The sequence below is a fragment of the Micropterus salmoides genome, unplaced genomic scaffold, assembly GCF_014851395.1.
Source record: "Micropterus salmoides isolate LMB-PRFRI ecotype aquatic unplaced genomic scaffold, ASM1485139v1 Ms_hic_scaffold_1, whole genome shotgun sequence".
Taxonomy (NCBI): domain Eukaryota; kingdom Metazoa; phylum Chordata; class Actinopteri; order Centrarchiformes; family Centrarchidae; genus Micropterus; species Micropterus salmoides.
The window spans coordinates 4,126,902-4,144,533 of NW_024040040.1; the positions used below are offsets into that span (position 1 = coordinate 4,126,902).

Here is a 17,632-nt window from a genome sequence, read left to right on the forward strand (position 1 = left end):
GTGAAATATTTCAGGGCTTTGTTTGTTTTAACTTTGATGCTTAGGGCTTACAGCTCATGGAGATAAAAAATCCACATCTCAGAGTATTATAATAAAGAACATATAATACAGAAATGTTGGCCTGAGAAGATCTTCTGTCTCGACAGCTGTCCTGAAGACACCAGACCAGTAAAAGGAGTCGGCTTCTAATTGAGATTTTAAGTTTTATGGTACAACTTTATTGTGGAAACTTGTCTTTGGTCCTTCTGGCTGTAACTAAGAACTTAATGATGGATTTCTGATCAGGAAACACTCCCGAAGCGTTTCTTAAATCTTCCTTGTCAGGAGACTACATCAGTAGGTTCTGATCATAAATAATCTGTGATAATATATAGATGTATTTCAGACCCCTGACAACAAGACCGGATCCACAAGGTCACACAAAGAACAAAGACCACATGCAGATAGTTTTGGATGAAAAATGAAGTTTATTACAAACAACGACAGAGAGCTGTTAGCAGTCAGTTAGCAGCTGTTAGTTCTGTACAAATAACACTGTTTAATTGGTTAGTTGAGTTTGCCAATCGGCAACAAGGCTAGGTCTCAAACAGCACCCTACGCCCTCTGTAGTGCACTACTTTCCACCTTACACCTTTCGTAGTGCCCTGCTTTCTGCGCTACATCCTCTTGAGTGCACTGCCTCCAACGTTAGACCCTCCATAGTAGGCTAGTTCCCACCTTAAACCCTACTTAGTGCACTACCTTCCTTCTTAAACCCTTCATACTGCACTAAGTTTGCGTTAAGCATCTAAATAGTGTGCCTCTTTTACCCTAAAGTATTATAGTGCCCTTTGTTGCACCCTATACCCTTCATAGGATACTTTGTTGCACCCTATACCCTTCATATAACACTTTGTTGCACCCTATACCCTTTATAGTGCACTGCACTTTGTTGCACCCTAGTTCCTTCATATAACAACATTGTTGCACCCTATACCCTTCATAGAACACTTTGTTGCACCCTATACCCTTTATAGTGCGCTTTGCTGCACCCTATACCCTTCATAGATCACTTTGTTGCACCCTATACCCTTCATAGAACACTTTGTTGCACCCTAGACCCTTCTTAGTGCACCACCTTCCATCCTAAACCCTTCATAATGCACTCCTTTCCTCTTTACACCTCTAAAAGTGCACTATTAACATCGTGCACACTTTGTAGTGCACTACAATGCACCCTAAATCCTTCTGGTGCACTCCGAGTTCACAAGTTTCGACATTGCTGATGTTTATAAAAACGTTGGACCCCACAGACGTTACTTTTCTCGGTTTTCTACTCTTAGTTTTTTTTGGTTGTTGTTGCATTCCCAATCACAACATGGACGTGTTAAAGACAAAATAATTTTCTTTCTCTGGAAAAGGGAACAAGGTAGCGTCCATCTTTTAGCGTCGTTCACCCGACTAATGCAGTGTTCATGTTACGTGGGATGGGGAAGACGTCTTGCCGGTGTTCACGTCATTGGACTATTAAGACAAGTTTACGAATGCAGAGTCGGTTGTATGAGGGATAGAAAATACTGTGCGTGGTCGTTAAAGCACTATATCCATTACGTTTGTATTTAAATACCTTGAACAGCGGACTTGAGGAGGCCATGTTTGCTTTTTCAGGCACTTCAGTATTGTTTAGTGCCTGGTCGGATGTAACAGACTTGGATGTTGACGTGAGCACTATTTAAATGTTGGGTAATTACGGTAATTCCCGCATGACATGAATGCGGCATTGAACTTAAGTGCGACACACACTGGCCACTGTCACTTAACACCATTTAATGAAACGTAATGCAAGCTGGATTACGTTTCAATCAAAATACTGAGGACATTTTTTAAGAGACGCCTTGAGACGCCACAGATGTTCGGCAAGCTAGCTGGCTAACAACGGTGTAGTTTCTTGTGTGTCGTCATGCAAGATGTTTACGCATCTCAGCGGGTTACAATTTAGCATCTCAGGATGTGTTTTCAGCGTTGAATTTAACCTCTTATATGAATCTTCTGTTCAGGTCTCGCATTTCGTCTTTTTCTTTTAAAGTTTTACATGTTTTACAAGAATCAAATGCGATGATAGTAAGTAACCGTTCTGTAGTTTTCGATCATGTCTCGCAGTCTTCATCAGGTGGAGTTACACTTCAATTACATCGTAGCAGTGGTGTGAACTTTAAGGACTTCTTCCGGTCCGTATCGGTTTAAAGACTGGCTCTCCTGGAGCTTTTGATCACTGTTGTACTTGCAGTGAGATTGTTTCGTCAAAATGTTTGAACTTTCAGTCCAACAAAAGTCACAGGAAGTGGTTCCTCCCAGTTTTTAATACATTGATGGAAAAACAAACGTCTTAAGGCCCCGATAAATTTACTTTTAGCTGTGCTTTCGCACATGCAAGATGGCTGCCACGCGTCTCCTCTGGAGCGTAGCTTGTCTTCAGAAATTAACGCTAGGCGTGGGGGCAGAATGTCGATCTGACAGACAGGTCAGCGGCGACCTCTTTGTTCTACTCTCCAGCCCAGGTGCTGACGGTAATGCAGTTGGGTCAGCAGCAGACTTAACAAAAGAGATAAGGGCGGGATGTTTTGAACAAAACCTCCTGGAGCAATTTGCAACGTCTTTCTTATGTCTCATTAAAATCAGAACCTCCTCGAGCGTCGGCATGTTTGTTTACGTCATGCAAATTTGGATGTTGTCAAGGAAGATAATCTGGCGTCGGCCCTCTTCTGCCCCCTAGTGGATAAATGTTTAATCCTCCAGGTGCTTGCGTCCCCTCTGCGTGTCTACACCTACACATTGTTAAAAAGTATATCAGGAGCTTTAGGGGGCAATAACATCACAGTGTAAGGATCTTGCCTGAAAGCACATGAGGAACTTCACGTTTCTAACCAACCGGCTTGCCGTACCAGTGTGTGTTGCCTTTAACAGAACCAACACAGAGCATGATGTCTGCTTGGTTTCACTATTACAGCCTCATCTGAAGGCAGCGTTCCACCTTTAATCTCTTTAAAGTTTGCTATGTCTCTCCTCACACCCGCCACAGTGCACTACTTCCTGCCTTAGCACCTCCGTAGTGCACCTGACAGGCTCCTTAAGGACCGGGGTGTTGTCTGAGAATGGCACCAGAGAAACAGAGAGAGAGAGAGAGAGACAGAGAGGTAGAGAGAGAGAGAGAGAGACAGGTGAGAGACAGGTGAGAGACAGGTAGAGAGACAGGTAGAGAGCGTGCTGAGGGTTCAGAGACAGACAGTCACAGTAGGTGGAGTTGCTGCTGTCTGTCTGTCAGTAGCAGTTGGAGGTCTGGTCTATATACAGAAACAAGAAATGCATAATCAGAACATCCAAACTAACCAGAGCTGCACGCACGGAGAGGGCGCCATGTTGGAGGCGGGTGGAGGCAGGGGGGCGGGGACAGCGGCAGCTCTGGTTCGCTAAAAAGACAAAATAACGGGTGTCACCGCAAACATAACGATTCGCAACGCTACACCGGGACACCACCTAACTGTCCGTGGAAAAACACGCACACACGCACACGGGACGGCGCCACCAACACACACACGCACACACGCTCTCTCTGACACACAAACATTAATATGACAAACAGTTTCTCTCTTTTTTTCTATTGAGGTGAAAAACAGATTCTATTATTCTTAATTATCATAATCATCATAAGTAATCGTCTTCATCGTCTTCATCGTAGCAGTGGTGTGAGTGTGTGTGAGTGTGTGTGTGTGTGTGTGTGTGTGTTCTCAGTCTGTTTATAAACACTATTAACATGTTGACACGCAGAGAGCTCAGTTCTGATTGGCTGACGGGTCTTTTCACCTCTTCTCATCCAGGAGGCTTGTTTTTATTTTTTTAAATTGTCTCTCGCTGCCTGGAATCAGTCTGTTGTTGGTGGAGGTGATGATGATGTGGTCAGGTGGTCTCCCTCCCGCTGACCCACAGGAAACAGTTTGTGATGTCATCAGAGTGCGATTGGTTGCTCGGGGGCAGTAAACTGGAGGGCGTCCTGACGGCGGCGTCCGATTGGACGAGGATGGAGGTGTGTTTTGGCTGAATGTTGAAGCACCAGGAAGGAGGGAGGGACAGTACCTGCTGCTGGGAGTGTGTGGGTGCAGTTAATCTTTTAATACTGGCAGCAGATCAGGGCCTAAAGCGTGCGAGGAATCACTATGAATGTGGAGCCTAGAGGACTGCGAAGGCCAACCTGAGGGTCGGGGCCCCTGCAAGCGGAAATTGTTCACTGTTTTCCGACATCTTTAAACTATTAATCACTAATGATAGTAATCGTTAGTTGGAGCCCTGACAGCTTCACTTGAAGAATCAGGACAAACTTTACACTTTCAGCTCCACCGTAGGTCAGACAGAGTGCTGTTTGTTGTGTCCCACCCTGCGGCCTGTAGCGGGACACTAGCAGGACTTTGAACACTTGTTGATAATAGAAGATATGGAATATATAGAATATAGCGGCCGGTCTGGGGATCCCTATGGCGTCATAGTTCAACGCAGTGGGGGAAGCCCTGTAGCGTCAGTTTGTGACGGTAAAGGTGGGTATATGATATTTAAGAGAAAAGACTGAGTAAGGAGGTGGTTGGTGTGGATGGAGGGCCAGAACCTGGACTTTGAACCAGGAGACCGGGGTTTGTGTGCCGTAAAGTACCCAGGGCGTTAGAAAGCGATGCCAAAGGGCCTTGACGAGTTGGGAGAGAGAATGTGTTGAATACAGATCTAGATAAAAGAAGTACCTGTGTTGTCATGTGTCAGCCCGGCCTGTAGGGGGCAGCAGAGCCCGTTTATACAGTGTTTAGTAAGTTGAATGCATCATTTCTCTGAAGTAACTCCCAAGCCCACTGCTGAATAAACCAGTAAAAGAGGAATGACCCCTGTTTTACTGTTTTACTGTTTGTAAACTTTGACGGAGCTGTTCAACAACGTCACGGTCAAATGTAAAGTTTGTCCTGATGGTGGCGCTACAGGAAAGATCAGGCGGTCACCTAAAACGATCAGGGGCCGCTGTCTTTGGAGCACGAATGTGATCAGGACATTTTATCCCCATCTGAAGGCTCCACCTCTCTCAGAGCAAACCATCATAAAAGGATTTCCCAGCATGCCTCTGGCCCTGTTAGCCTGCAGTATTTGGCGTGTATGTAGTAAACCATAGTCTGACTCTGCTGTGTGTGTAATTGTGTATGTGTGTCAGTGTGTTTTGAGCACGCTGCGTGACACCCAGCCCTCGGCGGCCGGCGAGTCGCTGTTGGCCGGCCGGTAAACCAAACTCTGACCCTGCTGGTTGGACGCCAGAATCTGAACCTTCTCCCCCCGGAACACACAGATCTCGTCCTCCCGCACCGCCACAAAGTCCTGCGTCACCAGCACCAGCTCCTGAGGGGTCAAAGGTCACATGGTCTCATCAACATCTTATTAATTCCAACCTGAACTTTAAAAATAAAGAACGAGAGCTCGTCCAGGCATAAAATAAAGACGGGGAAGTCCAAACCTGGTCGTCCTGCTCGACGTCAGGTGGAGGCTGAGTGGCGTGGCCGTTGGGTGTGGGCGGGGCCGACGGGGGTCGTCCCGACGACAGAGGGCGGGTCACAGAGATGCCGCCCTCCTTCTTCTGGTACTCAATGGGAGACTGAAGAGCTGTGGACCCAAACAGAGTGTAAACAGAATACGGTTAGATTCAGATTCAACTAAACCAGATCAACTCCATCATTTATCTCTCGAGTCCTAAGATGTTTCAGAGATCTGATGATATTCAGGGAGATGCATGGATAAGTTAGGGAGGTTTAAGGATGCTTCAGAGATTCAAGGATGTTTTCAAGGGAGATGTACTCACCTGACAGGAAGTTGTTCTGGGCGTCCAGCAGGGTGGCGATGTTCTCCACCCAGGTCATCTTGATGCTGGCGGAGGACGCTTGCAGTGTGAAGCGCTCCGCCGAGCCACGAGACCACAACACAAACTTACACGGATCACCGTCCACACTGTCCTGCATCGCCAGGTAAGTCACCTGATCACACACAATAACACCATTATCCCCAGAATAAACCAGTCTATCCATGTCTTAAACAAGTTTACCCCAGTAGAAACCAGTCCATCCACGTCTTAAACCAGTTTACCCCAGTAGAAACCAGTCCATCCACGTCTTAAACCAGTACACCCCAGAATAAACCAGTCCATCCATGTCTTAAACCAGCATACCCCAGAATAAACCAGTCCATCCATGTCTTAAACCAGTATACCCCAGAATACACCAGTCCATCCATGTCTTAAACCAGTATACCCCAGTAGTAACCAGTTCATCCACGTCTTAAACCAGTATACACCAGTAGTAACCAGTCTAACCTTGATGCTGTTCTTGAACTGGTATCCCGGGTTGTTGGAGCCTTTCCGCAGCAGCTCACTGAAAATGATGATCTGCTCGAAGAGGAAAACTCTTCGCTCTTTGCTGCGAGACAGAACTCCTCCGTCCTGCTCCCAAACACAGAAGGTCTCCTGCTGCAGGAGCTTCCCCTGAGACGTCAGCTTCCCCTGAACAGGTGAGGACAGAAACACATTAACATGTGAGCGAACGGCCGCCCACTCATCCAGAAACATTACCGCCCTGCTGACGTTATTAATAAATGTGGCGTCCCTCAGGGTTCGATTCTTGGTCCTTTATATTTCTATTTCGGTTAAAGCTGCAGGAATTGATTCTCGGCCGCTTATAAGCAGCGCAACAAGCCGTAAACAGTCAAATCCATAGCTCCATTCTTTCCTGCTGTCCTCCAGTATAAATATTTTTATGGAAATCTCACATATCTTTTTTGAATAAAACCTGATTTACGAGTTAGGACTAAAACCTATAGTAGGCCTAATTGTTCTGTGTGAATTGTTGTAATTATTGACAAGTAAGCACTTGGCTTTAATAAATTAGAGAATGTGGACTGTTTTTCTTTAATGAATGAAAACAACCCACAAAAATGAAACTGTGGTAACGGGAATTAATTTTAGGCCTAAACTAGTGTCACTATATATTAAAATATAATAATATGTTAACATTATATAAGTAATATATTAACATAATACTAACAGTATTAAATGTAAAATAAACTTTTATTTAATGTAGGAATATTACACTAAAGCAATACAGTAATTTATCCTCCTTGTTGACAGGTTGGATGATCTTATCATCTTGTAAATTAAATGTAGAACACAGAGAAACATCCCAACATGTGCTGTGTGGACAGATTTTGTGTTGTGAGCAGAATGTCTGTTGTTGCTAATTAAAGACAGGTAGTGGAAATTATTTTGAGTTGTTTCAGCTCTGTAGATCAGGGCTGCCGTTTTCTGGTCAGGGCTTGTTGGTTTGTTTGTTTGGCCTCGGATAAACCTGATGTTGAAATTAAGCTTCAGTAAATTAAATTATTCTCTTCATCTGGTTTTATTTTCCAGATTTCCCTGGACCACGTAGTGTTTGTTTGCTGTTATGTACATAGCAGATTGTGTAAACATGACAACTGTTGTGAGTTTCTTAACTGTCCTGCACACAGTAAAACCAGAACTAGGAGCTAAAGGAGGCCAAAGACCTACTTAGAGCTGCAGTTGGTACAAGTACAAGCTGATTACTCCACTGACGTTTGATCAGATAGACGGTTTCTAGCTGTGACAGACAGACAGGTAGACAGACAGGTGTACCTCGTATCCCTGCAGGCGTCCCAGGTTCATCATGTCGTTGCAGCGCTTTGGTACCAATGACATCAGCTCCACTGCTTTCTGTACACAAACACTCAGAGTTGTTAAATATTGCAGAAGTTTAAAGATGGTCTACAGGATGATGATTCACCACCCTGCGTGAATCATTTAACATCATGACAACAGCAGTATCTGCTGGCCTGTTGAAGCTAAAACACGGGGTTACTCTGCTCTTTGAACGTTTAAAACTTCACTGCTCCGACAAGTAGGAGAGAGGCTGACAGCCAATCACATTACAGCGTTCTTTGTGGTATAAAGTAAAACGTATAAGTGGGACTCGCCTCGATCTCTTCACAGTCGAGTCCTGCTTTGGACGTGTACTTTAGGAAATCCTGAGAAAGAAGGAATAGAGAAGATGAAGATCTTTGACAGTCAAATAACTTAAATGTGTTGTTTTGTTAATGAACCGTTACGAGACAGAAATAGTTATACAGCAATGGGAATGTTTGTGTAACCAGAAATGTGGACAGAAACTCAGTAGATCCAAAGTGAAATGTCCTCAGACCTTCAGCAGCAGCTGGTACTTGGTGATTCTCTGGATGGGTTTGATCAGGTAATCACTGATCGACATCCTGCAGCTGATCTCATGCTGGATCTCCTGCAGGCAAAGAGAGAGAGAGACAGGTTCATTTTACAGCCTACAATATGAGAACTCATCCTCCTGCATTCGGCTGCTGAAACGTTAACTGCCTCCTGCTCGTCCTCGACACCAAACTCCACTGAAAAATCAACCCATTTAATGAAGCCTGCAGTTTCTTTTCTTGCTGGTGACTGGCTTTTATTTGACCAGCATGGATTCCTCCTCAATCGACAGAAATTCAATCAGCAACTACCTTGATAAAAGGTGAATCATCATCTTTTATCTTTGTAAAACCAGGCGTTTTACAAAGAACAAAGATAAATAAATAGTCAAAGAAACTATGGATTAAAACATCTACAACATGTCAGCACTAAAAATGTCTTAAACTTGAAGTCTGGTGTTGTTTCATCTCCAAAACCTGACTTCCTGTCTGTGGCTCGCAGCTCCGAGCCCCCTGGTTCCTCCTTTAGACGTCAATCTTTAAAAACACCTCACAGAAAACTAGTTTAATTTTTATTTCTTCAAACAGCTGCTCGCTGTAGTTTTTAATAAACAGAAGGAAATCCATGTGGACAGTGTATGTCGGACTGAGTCAGACTAACAGCTTCACGTTAAAACAAGACAAAAAAAATGTTCAGAGACACACGTGATGAAACAGGAAGTGATGCGTTACCTCAAAGAACGTCTCGTACTCGATGACGATGAACTCCGACCTCGGCTTGTTCTGACAGTAAACCACGTACATGTGGAGACGACGTTCCTGCAGCAAACACACACACACACATCGTAGGTATATATCGCAGGTAAACATGTGTGTGTATATATATATATATATATATATATATACTGTATATACACTGAACAAAATTATAAAGGCAACACTTTTGTTTTTGCCCCCATTCATCATGAGCTGAACTCATAGATCTAAGACTTTCAAATATTGTTCACAAATCTGTCAAAATCTGTGTTAGTGAGCACTGCTCCTTTGCCGAGATAATCCATCCACCTCACAGGTGTGGCATATCAAGATGCTGATCAGACAGCATGGGGATTGCACAGGTGTGCCTTAAAAGGCCTTAGGCTGGCCACAATAAAAGGCCTTAGGCTGGCCACAATAAAAGACCACTCCAAAATGTGCAGTTTCACTGTATTGGGTGGGTCCGGGTCAGTATCTGATGTGACCACCATTTGCCTCACAAAGCACAACACATCTCCTTCGCATAGAGTTTATCAGGTTGCTGATTATGGCCTGTGGAGTGTTGGTCCACTCCTCTTCAATGGCCGTGCAAAGTTGTAATCAGGTTGAGACCCCAATGAGGACGATGAGCATACAGATGAGCTTCCCTGAGTAGGTTCCTGACAAGTTAAAGCAGGAATTCTTTTGTTATGCAAACCGATTGTTGCAGCAGCTGTCTGGGTATCTGGTCTCAGACAAATCTCAGAGGGGAAGATGCTGGATGTGGAGGTCCTGGGCTGGTGTGGTTACACGTGGTCTGCGGTTGTGAGGCTTGTTGGATGTACTGTCAAATTCTCTGAAACGCCTTTGGAGGCGGCTTATGGTGGAGAAATGAACATTCACTTTACGGGCAACAGCTCTGGTGGACATTCCTGCAGATCAGGATGCCAACTGCACGCTCCCTCAAAACTTGCGACATCTGTGGCGTCGTGCTGAGTGATGGAACTGCACATTTTGGAGTGGCCTTTTATTGTGGCCAGCCTGAGGCCTTTTATTGTGGCCAGCCTAAGGCACACCTGTGCAATCCCCATGCTGTCTGATCAGTTTATAATTTTGTTCAGTATATATATATATTTATAGTGTATACACACAGTGTATATATATATATATATATAGATTATGGTTATACCTTCATTTTGATCAAATATGTAGTTACTTTCCTTCTGATACTGTTTTTTAGGTTGAACTTTTATGCTGTTTTCTTCATGTATTAGTGTCTATGAAGATTCTCAGTCATCCAGGTCATAGTTATCCAACGAAGGTTAAAATCAAGGGCAACTGGACTTGGTTGAAGCTACTGGAAGACGTTTCGTCCCTTATCCAAAGGACTTCTTCAGTTCATGAAGAACTGAAGAAGTCCTAGTTATAAATTAACATCAAATTATTAATGCCGCGAGCCGTTGATGAATTAGCCGTATTCTCATTCGCTTTTATAAATTAAGATAAGCGGGTCGCAGGCTCTTGGTGCTGTGATAAAGAGCACGGTGGCGTTCACATGTGCTGTGCAAATGCTCTGAAACTTCATCACTGATGTTAGATAAACATGAGTCGGATCATGTTTTGGTAAAACTCACATGTCTGATGAAGAGGTCGGCCAGCAGGTCGTGGTTCTGAACACAGCGGTCCAACTCCACCAGGAAGAAGCTGAAAGGAAACACAATCACACGGTGAGCCTGAGAGAGAGGGAGAGGGGGGAAGGAAGTGTTATTTAATGTGTGAGACGGACTCGCGGTGCCAGTCGTAGATCTGCTGGATGTTCCCGAAGACGATCTTGTCTTTTCCTCTCATGTCCTCTGGGATCCCTCTGACCTCCAACCTGGACATGAAGCCCTGAGAGACACGGACATGTGTCTTATATTTAATTTATTTAAACTTTAACTCAACGTTCATTCGTCTCAAAATCCCTTCTCAACAATCTTTAAATCATATAAAGCAAGTCTGACCTCCACGATCACAGCCAGGTCCTTCACATAGTCCTTCTCTGATTGGATCATCTCGTTAACCACAAACCTGCGAATGCACAAACACCCAGTTCACTTGAAATCCTTTTTAGTATTCACAAAGATAGTCACGTTTTTATTAGCGTGCGTGCATCTCACATGCGTCCTCTCAGCGCTTTATTTCGCTGCTCGGTGTCCGACTCATTGGAGCCCTGATCTGAATCCAGAGCCTGAAGACAGAGAGAGGGAGACGTGTTAAAACAAATAACCCTAAACTTTTACCAAAATCTGGTGAAATTTCCTGGAAAAGATACCTCTGGACTATTAACTCAGTGACGTCATGAACGTTGCAATATCTCTCGATGAGGTTTTGCACCTGCACTTGTTTCTTCCAGTTACTTTTCTTGCTAAAGTCCGTGAACTGATGTGCGATACCACTTAATTCCTATACGATCCAATACCAAGTAATAACCAGGCTGGTTTTGGCGATACCGATACTTTTTACATATTTTATTTCTAGTTTAATGTTTAACAAAGTTTGCGGTGTTGCCAAAGTATTTCACTGTCTTTGCACACCCAGCGTCATTATTACCTTCACAGCTTAAACGCAGCCAGACGTGACGGCTTTCACAGTCAGCCGCCTCAAACCCCCCTGAAAGATGCCAAAATGGCTGCAGGCAACAGATGTCCCTCCCATGCAGCAGTGAAAACCTTCTCCACCTTCGTTCTGTAACCACGTATAAATCAGTTCGCTTCCTGCTCCAGTAAATTAAAACGGTTCTGTGTTTAAAATAAAACTTTATTTACGGCTGGAGATTCTCACAAATTAGAGAGAGAGGAGATCTAATTTTAAAAAACTTTCAGCTCTTCCTCTCTGACTCAAGGCCTCACTGAAGCGAGCGGGATCGCACAAAATGACCTTGTCTAATGTCAGCGTGTTTATAGCTGTTGTGAACGGCGTTACAAGCCTGCCGCCGTGGTAACGGAGGGAGGAGGAGACGTGACGGTCATACGGATGAATGTGAGCTGCACATTTTCAGACAAAGACACTTGTGCTGTTGGACTCGTCCGTGTTACCTCGGGGTTGTTCGGGTCTTTGATGATCTGCATGGGCGGCGGAAGGAGGGTGTGGCTTTCTTCCTCTGGCTCCTCCTCCCCTCCGCTCTGCCCCGCCTCCTCCTTCCTCGCCTTCTGCAGACGCAAACAGAAACGTTATCTTCTGCAACGTTATCCTGTGTGTGTGTGTGTGTGTGTGTGTGTGTGTGTGTACCGTCTGTGCGTTGCCGGTGAGGGGTGTGGTCTGCTCTGGCCTGTTGTCCCGCCTCCTGGTTCTGATTGGAGGCTTCTTCTGCCCGTCAGCCTTCCCCTGACTCAGTCTCCGGACGGGACTGGTTAACCAGCGCTGCAACAAACACGCCGTTACCACGACTGAAAGCGCCACATGTACTTTACTTGAGTATTTCCATCATCTGCTACTTTATGCTTCCACAGTGCCACCAGGAGGACCATCAGCTGTTACCTTCAGGGTGTTTCCAGTTCCAGAGACGCTGCGTTTCGACCCCGGAGAGCCGACAGCGCCCCCTGGGGCCCCGCCCACTCCATACACTGTGGGGGAGGTGGCACCTGAGAGAGGAAGACAGGGAGGTCAGCGTCACGATGCGTTCACTGTGCGTAAACTGAGTGGCGATTATTGACTCACTCTGGCTGGGTGACTGAGTCTGGGGCCCCGACCCTTCAGAGCCGTACAGGCTGGACTCTGCAGAGACACAAACACAGTTAACTACGGTCACGCTGAAGAAGTCTGCTTATATCTTCATTTGTAAGAGACGAAACATGTTTAAGCATAAAAACCTGAGCGTAAACACGAGGGGCCAAATAAATATCGCACCTTAGTTACACTTTATTTTAAAAACCTTCACTGCACCAGAGAACAAATGAAATAAATAAAATGAGACGGGGGTCAGAGCTCCAGCACTGTTTTCATTTGTTGACATGAGGTATTTAAGGGACCTTCTAAGTAAAAAAACAAAAGTTTACTCACATAAATAATAAGATGAAGAAAACTAGAAATCAGGTTTCTATAATCCTGCTGACAGAAAACAAGTTCATGTAAACCAGAGGTGGAAAATACTTTATTGACCATGAAACTTTAATTAACAGCAAGTAGACGCCTGTCGTCTCTTTTACACACAAATAAACTCAGGTCTCATTTAGAAGCCTGGTCTGTTTTTAGAGAAGTTCTCTTGACGTCCACCGCCTGCTTCAGTTAAGCTGCTCAGATCGTTGGGTCGGTTCACCGCGATTCAATCGTTCAGTTCATTTTACAAAAAGAATTCAGACTTAACGGTAAACAAGACTAAAGATGCAAAAGTAATGTTCACACTGGCTGAAATAAAGGATCTGACGGCGGCCTGTTTCACATCTTCACTGAGCGACAGTTTTGTGTGAAATGAACAGACAAACACATATGATCAGCCTATTAAATCTGACTTGTTGTGGATTAAAGGCCCCTCAGACGCTCACAGGAGAGTCGAGCGACTCAGGCTGAAGCTCTGCCGCGACTCACGTGAGGTCTTCAGGTACGAATAATAAACTTGCAAACAAAACTAACGCTGAAGCCCAGAAAACATTTTCTTATGTTGTTGCACCATGATAAAAAAACACGTTTCAGGACCTTGAAGGCGACAGAATATACGTTTGATCCTTCAAATAGGTTTTGCTGGAGTATTTGTACACTGTGGTGTTGTTGCGTGAGTGTTTCTTCCACCGCTGATGTAAAGCAGTTAAAGAGCAGCTGACGGAGTGAAACGCATGCAGAGTTTTCCTGTCGTCTTCTTTCAGGTCGGCGAGCGGCGACCTCCTGCAGACGCCCGCTGTGTGCGTTGGGTGTGGCGTGTAATGTTTGTGTAAAGCTCCTACAGAGCAAAGTAAACCTGCGTGTCCTGGTTTGACTCACGAACACATTTATAACATTCCTGCATATCGATTATGTGACTGCTGTTACGGTAGAGAGACACTAAAGCAGACAGAGAGAGAGAGAGAGAGAGAGGTCAACACTCTCTCACCTTGTTCTGCCACTCATTAACCAACACACACTTATATTTCCTCTCTCTCTCTCTGTCATATTAAAACCTACCTCGCTCGTCCTCTCCCTCTCTCACAAGCCATCCCCAAACGCCAGAACAATCCCAGCATGCACCTCTGCCCCGCCGCATGGTTTGATGTCAGTCCATTCAGAAAAAAAAATAAATATAAAAGTGACAGAAGGACATGAAGAGAAGTGATTCTCTCCCCACGCTGAATGAAACTACAGTGGAGTCAGATCTCTGCGGGGCGGGGCTACACTACAGTGTGGGGGGGGGTTGATGACACGGGGGCGTGGCTAACATGGTAAGATAATTTATTACTGTAGATTCATTGTTTATAGAAACTGAGTGACGAAATAAAATAAGTCAAGATAATAAAATGATCTCATTAAAAGGCAAAAACCACAAAATTCTGCAAAATAAATAGTAAAAATAAAAAATCAATAAAATTATGTAGAAATAAAATTTAAATAAAAAATAAACAAAAGTTAAATAAATCATTTAAAAATAAAAATAAAAAGGGGAACACATAAAAATAAAACAACCAATAAAAATCAGTAAACAAAATTAAAAAAAAAAAAGTTAATAGAATGGTAAGTGTGAATAAAATAAAATAATAACCACAATATAAAATGCCAGAATTTAAAATAAAACATATAAAATTGATATATAAAATATGCAGTAAATAAAAAAATAAAAAATTAAGATTGAATAAAATAGGATCAAATAATTTGACTATGCAATATTATAAATATAAAACTAACTAAACTAATAGTTAAAAGAAAGTAAACATTTAAAAACCAAAACAAATTAAGTTTTAATAAACTGATTGATAAAAATGGAATAGAACAAATTGAAATACAAAAGAAATGCGTTTTTATATATGAATAACTTTAAATTAACAGCAAAGATATTTAATATTGAGATAAACGAAACAAAACAAACAGGAGAGCTGACCCCAAAACTTTCTTTTCAAACTGCAGCTCCCATTGTTTTGTGACGGGGAAGAAGACACAGCAGGCAGCCACACGCACACAAACACACACTCAGGATGTTAAACTGCAAATTCCTGTTGAGTCTGAAACTCCTTCAGGTCAATGTTTAACCCTGAAACCGCCTCACCTCTGGACCGAGACGAGAAATGCTGCCAAACCAGAGTGAGACGCAGCTGCTCACTGACGACACCGTCAGAAGCAGCAGAGTGTTTCTTATTTAGCAGCAAAACAAAATGACTATTAAATTAATCACCAACCATTTTGATTATTGATTAACAGGTTTAAATATTTTTTTATAAAATAAAGTCTAAATTCTCTGATCCCAGCTTCTTAAATGTTTAAATATTTTCTGCTTTCCTTCCTCCTCTGTGGCAGTAAACTGAATGTCTTTGGCTTGACATTTCAGGAGCTTTGGGAAACACTCATTGGATTAATGAAGAAAACAATCGACAGTGAAAATAATCACTAGTTGCAGCGCTGACTACAGATGGGTGAACGTGCCCGGAGAGGACCACGTGTTTGTTCGTGTGTCTGCAGCTCATCAGCTTGTTATTTTTAACAACTTTACGCTCTCATGGCTGTGGTGATTCACAACCTTTGACGGAGCCTTTCGTAACGCTTAGACCTTTCAGCAGGACAAATATGAAGACACAGCAAAGAGCTCAAAAACAGACTTTGATAGAAAAGTTTGGTCTCATCTTGAGCAGAACATCTGCAGATTAATTCCATACCAGATTTATATGATCCACTGAAGTTGGACACGATACGAGATGAGTAAATCTGTGTTTGCAGGATCTCTGCTGTACACGAGGCCGAACGAGTTCTTTCTTTGGGAGGGTTTTATTTTGTGTGCTGCTTTATACAGCTCGGTTTGTTGCCTTCGTTACATGTGGGACACATTTGTAGGTTATTTTAAAAATCAATTAATCAAACAATTATTTTTCCGATTAGTTGATTAATCTGAGGTTAAATTTATTTATTATGCTAAAGTTTATTTTGTTAATATGCAATTTATCCAAACTAAGTATTAAAAACTTAAAAATTCAATTCCCCCATCCTGAAAAAGACACATTAAAGCTCATCAGAATAATAATAATAATCTTATTTGCACGTCACTGCTGTGTTCTGATATTAATAATGATAATAATAATAACTCGCCGTGTTTGTCAGATCAGAAAAAAACTGCACCTCAAATTCAAAAGGCCTGCAGGTCGATGTAACGACGTGAACTGAAGCAGAATCTGTTTTTTCCTTTTTCACTGGAGCAACGTGCAGTAAGATAATTTATCTCTGCATCAGCGTTTAGATGCGGCTCAACGTTAAGCTTTTTCGACTTGAAACTTACTGACTTACCAAAAGTTATTTATCAGTGTTACAACAAAACCAAAGACGTAAGTCATGTTCTACAGTTAACATGTTTAATCGTTTATTAAATACATCCTGGATATAATAAAAACTAAACTAAAATGTAACCGCAGTTAAAATTATAAAAAAATAAAAATGTTAACAAAACAATTTACTTTTAAAACAAAACATCCTAACAGACTCAAACATGACGTGCTCTCTCTCCTGCTGACAGACATTTAATAAAAGACATGTACACAGAGCAGCGGACACGAGTCGCCTCTATCCTGACTGACAGGTTGCCATGGTAGCGACCTGTCAATCAGCTTGTAGCCCCGCCCTAAAGCCTCCCCTGCTTCCTGGTCTCTGTTCCTCTAAATGGGACCATAATTTACTAAATGAACATCATGCTGTGTTGAAGAAGACTTGAAACTAGCGACTGAGACCAGAAACTCATCAGGAAAGTGTTTACTGAGGGAATAAATCAGCTGAGCAGTAGAAACATTTTACCAGCGGACTCGCCCGCTGCTGGCCGTCTGCGTGGTTTCACTTTCAGACCCAGAGGTCACCGCTTGATTGAGATTAGAGAAATAACATTTGACAACCGCTCGTCACGTCACTGCAAAACAACTGCAGGATGTTGAGTTTCTACTTATTATTTTTTAAATACTAATGTTTTTGCCTCTAAGTGTCTCTATAACAAAATGAGCTGCAGCATCAAGGTGTTTTCATCAGATCAGAGTCCTCGTTAGTCTGGACTGTCTCAAACACACAGAGTCCTGATTTTAACGTGCAGCAGCAGATCAACAAACAAACAGAGCGTCTTTAATTTTTCATGCTCGGCTGCAGAACAAGCAGACAAGGACTCGCGTGTTTGTCTCTACAACTTTACAAACATGGATTTGAATATTTAGGGGGCAGAGAGAGAGAGACAGGATGTGGGACAGCACAGCAGCAGCCGGCGGTATGGGCGGAGGATGTTTAAACAGGAAGTGACATACAGCAAACACGGGACGTGCCGCACCAGAGGCAGATGGTGGAAGGAGAAATCTAATAAGCTGATATGTTTCTAGGAGCAGGAAGCCATTTGGGAGAAACACAAGTTATATCAGTTCTACTGTCCTCTGCTAACTTCACATGATAAAAAATAAAATTTAAACTAAGAACAGTGAGTTAGACTGAGTCTGCAGCCGACGAC

The 17,632-nt window shown here is 43.2% G+C and overlaps 2 protein-coding genes across 2 annotated transcripts in view; both read right to left on the reverse strand.

Annotated features, from left to right (window-relative positions):
• Positions 1-17,632, reverse strand: part of LOC119916213 (NLR family CARD domain-containing protein 3-like) — a 795,320-nt gene that overhangs the window by 485,809 nt on the left and 291,879 nt on the right.
• LOC119905153 (kalirin-like) overlaps positions 4,916-17,632 on the reverse strand; it is a 52,227-nt gene continuing 39,510 nt past the window's right edge. The window contains 16 exon segments of the mRNA XM_038721908.1: positions 4,916-5,400; positions 5,516-5,661; positions 5,858-6,029; positions 6,365-6,550; positions 7,697-7,774; positions 8,035-8,085; positions 8,259-8,351; positions 9,007-9,093; positions 10,644-10,713; positions 10,796-10,899; positions 11,013-11,079; positions 11,169-11,239; positions 12,087-12,200; positions 12,280-12,411; positions 12,529-12,632; positions 12,709-12,765. Coding sequence (XP_038577836.1) covers positions 5,215-5,400; positions 5,516-5,661; positions 5,858-6,029; positions 6,365-6,550; positions 7,697-7,774; positions 8,035-8,085; positions 8,259-8,351; positions 9,007-9,093; positions 10,644-10,713; positions 10,796-10,899; positions 11,013-11,079; positions 11,169-11,239; positions 12,087-12,200; positions 12,280-12,411; positions 12,529-12,632; positions 12,709-12,765 — 1,718 coding nt within the window. The 3' untranslated portion in view covers positions 4,916-5,214.